This window comes from Amblyomma americanum, chromosome 8 (genome assembly GCF_052857255.1).
Source record: "Amblyomma americanum isolate KBUSLIRL-KWMA chromosome 8, ASM5285725v1, whole genome shotgun sequence".
Classification (NCBI taxonomy): domain Eukaryota; kingdom Metazoa; phylum Arthropoda; class Arachnida; order Ixodida; family Ixodidae; genus Amblyomma; species Amblyomma americanum.
This window is the reverse complement of record NC_135504.1, coordinates 126,979,277-126,984,283: the sequence shown is the minus strand read 5'-3', so window position 1 is coordinate 126,984,283 and position 5,007 is coordinate 126,979,277. Positions and strand designations below refer to the sequence as shown.

The following is a 5,007-nucleotide window of genomic DNA, read 5'->3' as shown; positions in this document are numbered from 1 at the left end:
CACATCGACCGGCTTCACCGCGCACCGGACGGCGGCTCGCTGCTGCAGCGTATGCGCTCGCACCCGCGCTCACGAATGGGCGCGGCGCTGCTCGAGTATGAGCAATTGACCCAAGGCCCACCCCCTACGGCTCCTGCGCGCCCTGGCCTGCTGCCTTGGAGGTACAGCGAGAGATCGTCGGCATTGCGGGAAAGCGGAGCACACCCCTCTGTGCTGTGCAGCAGCTGGCCAGAGCCGTCATACACGAGGAGCTCCAGGACCATCTCCTCGTGTACACCGACGGCTCAGTCGCCCGCGATGCTGCTCCCTTGCTGCGGCGGCCACCATCCCCGCCCTGCGACTGCACAGCCAGCAACACGCAGCCTTCCTGGGCTCCTCCACCACGGCTGATAATCAGTGGTATTTTGGGACCTGAGTGCTCGGCCGGCAAGTGCGAATGTGCAGTAGTGTTAGATGACCGCACTAAGAAAGCAGGGCAGCTAAATTTAATTACATTGCACGTAAACGGGCGGCTCATACTTCGCAAACAACATATGCTAATCTTGGGGTGCTACTGGCAACAAGACTGGCAACAAGATCAGACGTTTACCTGTTGAAGCGTTGTTTTGATCCAAAAAATGATAAAAAGCTTTTCACCCAAATAATATTATTATTATTTGAATGAAAAGAACGCTTCAACAGGTAAATCAAATCGCACATATGCGCAAGAGAATCGGTCACAGGAACGGTCAGGGAATCGGAACTGTGCAGGATTGCGACCCACCGCGGTGGCTCAGTGGTTAGAGCGCTCGGCTCCGGAGTACCCGCGTTCGAACCCGATAGACTATGGTGGCCGCGTCACGATGGAGGCGAAACTCGTAAGCGCCCGCGTGCTGTACGATGTCAGTATACGCTAAAGGTCCCCGGGTGGTCGAAATTATTCCGGAGGCCTCCACTACGGCACCTCTCTCTTCCTTTCGGCTTTCACTCTCTCCATCATACCTTCTCTTATGGCGTGGTTCAGATGTCCACCGAGATGTCAGACAGATACTGCGCCATTCGCTTTCCTAAAAAAAGCGATAATTCTACAAAGTTTGACCTTCAGCTGGGGGCGCAACAGCAGGCATTCTTAAGCCCCAACTCGATGGACACATCCTACGCGTACCGGCGGAGCGCCTACGCGCACGGGCGTACGCTGGATCCTGTCTGCGCATGCGCAAAGCGAGACGCGCGCGCAGGCGCGCGCGTTGCTAGATATCTGTTCATGTCAGATATTTTCGGGCCTGGCGACGCGCTGGCGCACGCGCCGGAAGTGGCTCGCTGGTTTGTGGCCAATGAGAGGGCACAGTTCCCGCAATATCCGGAATGAGCCTCCGTGGCGCGCCGACTGATTTTTTTTTTTGTCAACGAGCTGCGACAGCACCCTGCGCAAACATGTCGTACCTAATAAGCAATGAAAAATTAATCGCTGCTGTTGAGAGGCGCCGCTCGCTGTGGCTTGCCAGCCACAAACACCACAAAAATAAGCTCGTTACCGTAAAGCGTCCTGGAAGGAGGTGGCGGCGGAAATAATGCCGGGAACACCATGTGAAGGTAAGCAGGCACATTGCTCATGACGAGCACTTCATGATTGTAACGTTCTTAAGATTCCTCATGTTTCAATCACGCAGAGAACGTTCACCACGTTCAGAAGCGGTGGAAATCTCTCCGTGATAAGTTCCGCCGGATTTTCACGGCGGACCAGCAGGCCAAAAAGAGCGGCGCCGGCGCCGAGGACACGGAGGCCACCGACATCGGTTGGGCCTATTATGAGCAAATGATGTTTCTACGGGACACCATGACCACCAGGCCGTAAGTACACCGATATTTTTGTTGCCATAACGAAATTTTTGGAAAACGGAACTCATGAAGTGCCGCACGTGGTTTTGCCGTGGCAGCGATCGGTGCGGGCGTGAAACAGGCGCTGTTTGACTAGACACGATTGCAAAGCATTTGTCCAAAATGCGATTACATCCGACGCTAACGTGATCGTATTACCACTTCAACTGCGTCTACTAATAATGCCTGAATTTTTTGCATTTTATGCAAGATGTGTTGCAAGAAAATGCTTCACGCATGTTATGTGCGGCAAAGCTGCCGTGAGCTTGCCATTGTCGATCACTCCAGGTTACAACTGCGACGTGAAGTGTACTGCAAGTGTGCCTACTGCTGCGGCGGCTGAGAATTGAGCCGATCTCGTGCTCGGCAAGCAGACGGCTTAGTCGCCGGTCCACGACAGTGAGTTAATTTGAGGCGTACGAAAATCGTGCACCTCAGACGCACTCGCAGTTGATATGCTCTCATTTGCTCGGCACTTCGGGAGCAATCGTATGGGAAGAGACAGGCGGACCAAATATAATCTGCTCTACGTTATGTGTTGTTTAATGGCCTTTTTTTTCATGGAAGCATTTGGCATTGTTGTCTTATATGCTAGCCTTTAAGGGCACTCACATTACAGGTGCAGTTCTGTTACTGTTTAGTTACATTCTTCCCATGAGTGCCTGTTTCCTTTCTACCCATGAGGAATAAATTCCAAAAGACTTTATGCTTCTTTTGATGTTGTATATGCAGTTGTGTTGCGAATCTATCACTGAGAAACAGGTTTTTAAGACGAGTGGTTGTGTGGTTTCCATGCAATCAAACTGTGAAAGTGCTCGAAATGTGTCTAAATGTTTGCTTACTGTCCACCGGTCATGCTTCTTTCACTACACTTGTACCCATCCTTTTATTTTTCTTGTCTTGTTCACAGATATTCCTGAAATGGGGAAGATCATTGCTTAGGCCACAAACTGCACAAAAAGTGTGAGGGCAGCTTTCAAAGTCGGTACATCACAACCTTCCGAGGAGCCAGTGGCTGATAATGTGTTGCATTGCTCAACTCACTCCTGCATGCTGCAGGCGTAGGTGTATTTTGGGAAGCCCGCTTGAACAATGATGTGGCTGCACATACGTATCTTGCTTTGGCCTGTCTGAATTAAAACTTTAGTCAGCAAATACGTCTCTTGCTCTCTGTGCCATTTATGTATTATTGCTTAACCTGGCCTCTAAAATTTTATAGATCTGTACCAACCAGGCATAAACTGTGCCATACTCTTTACAAGAATTCCCACCTACTCAGATTCTAGGTCATGGATGTAGAATGACAGATGGCTGAAATTAATCGGGAGCTATCATTTGTATTTTGTAACCATTATAGGGTTATGGGAGTTGACATTAACAATACACAAGGCAATATGCACAAGAAAATCATTATGCAAGACACATTAAGTGAGAGTATGAGGAACTCGAAGACCATAGAGTCAGTCTGTTCTGCAAAGAGCACAATATGACCTAAATATGATGGGTGGAAGTTATAAGCCTTTTTATGCGTATATGAAAACCTTCTTTTAAACAGTGACTTGCAACACACACATTTATGATGCATATAAATGTTCACTTTTATATACAGGACCTCAGGCAACTACAACAGAGAAGCGCAGGCAGCCACCATGTCGGCGCAGCAAGACAGTTCCCCAGCACAGCAGACGGTGGCGGAGAGCGTTTTTGAGCTGGAGGAGTGGCGGCTGGATTCGGAATCCCAGGCGTCACTGAATGATGTGGTGCCTGTGGCAGACATCGATGTGGTGCCTGTGATGGACCGGCTGCAGGCATCGCTGGACTCTTCTGCATCAAGCCAGTCGGTCCAGTCTCCACAGGCATTCGTAGACTTGTGCGCGCAGTCACAGGCCTCCGCGCCACCATCAGCTCAGTCTGCACCTGGAAAACGAAACAAGCGGAAGCGTACCGCACAAGATGAGGAACTAGTGGGGCATGTTGAAAGACTTACGCAAGCTTTGAGTGCTTGCGACACGCTCAACACCCGTGAGCCAGAGGACGAATGTGAGCTCTTCGCACTCACGCTAGCAAAAAAAAATGAGACGTGTTCCAGCAGAACGGCACACACAGCTACAAATAAAGCTGCTGGAAGTGTTCCAAACTTTTGAATGAAGCTGCATTGCCTAGCGTCCTTCTTTCAGTTGTAAATTGTGGTTGAAATGTGGCACAGAAGCTGTGCCACATGCCAAAATGTAGCATAGTGGGCAAGAAATTTTCGCCACGGATATCTGCTCGGTTACGTGCCTGACACACACTACAATGCTGAAAAGTGTAGGCAACTCCTGTGCCCCTGAGGAAAGCCAATTTGTAACCTGCAGTACAGAGGCAGTGCTCTGAATGCCATAAGTACACTATAAGCAAACAGGCAAGAATCTGTTGTGCAATTCCGACAAAATCTTGCAGGGACTCCACGGTGACACAAAATGACTGCATGTGTGACGGATATGTTAAGATGCATGCATTCTGGGCTGAGGAGCTTACTGATATCCTGAATTGGTTAATGTAAGCTGTGCTGTAAAGTAAGCACAAGATGAAATTCCAGTTCCTTCGTTGTTTTCGTAACAGACTATAGACACAAACACAAAAAATTACTTTTCATAACAAAAATCTTGTTTTATGCTAGCCATCACTCTCTCCATCTTGTCCTCCACACAAAATTGAGGCAATGCTGATATGTGCCGGATACTCTCCATTTCATGTTGGAATAGTGCTACTAAATGTTCGTTCCCACACAGCAAGGCCTGCTGGTATAAGGTAGAGGTTAGGCCAGCAAACGTCATCATCCGCGATCAAAACTTCATGAACTAGAAGTTCTTATGCACTCTTAAACACTACAGTAATTTACCTTCAGTGGCAAGCACGACGCTGCTGCCTTTGCAGCCCCCTCAGGGCTGCCTCCTGTGAGATCCCTGGTTGCTGCCACTGCCACGAAACTTCACCAAGAGTGCTGCAAAAGTATGCAGCGAACTGGTCCCTGGTCGCTGCAGCATCATTGTGGTGATTGCGTGCATGCGTCGCAGCCAGTGGGAAGTACCGAGGCTCGGAGTTATCCCCCAACACCCTCTGGATGCCTTGCCGCCAGCGTCCTTCCACAACATTCCCCAACATGTCCTC

At 49.6% G+C, this 5,007-nt stretch overlaps 1 protein-coding gene across 1 annotated transcript; it reads left to right on the top strand.

Moving 5' to 3' along the window:
* Positions 1–1,550: 1,550 nt before the first annotated feature.
* On the top strand, positions 1,551–4,001 carry LOC144102758 (uncharacterized). The gene is made up of 3 exons (XM_077635936.1): positions 1,551–1,572; positions 1,650–1,830; positions 3,467–4,001. Exons 1-3 carry the CDS (start codon positions 1,551–1,553, stop codon positions 3,999–4,001), a joined length of 738 nt encoding a protein of 245 aa, XP_077492062.1.
* The last annotated feature ends 1,006 nt before the right edge of the window (positions 4,002–5,007 follow it).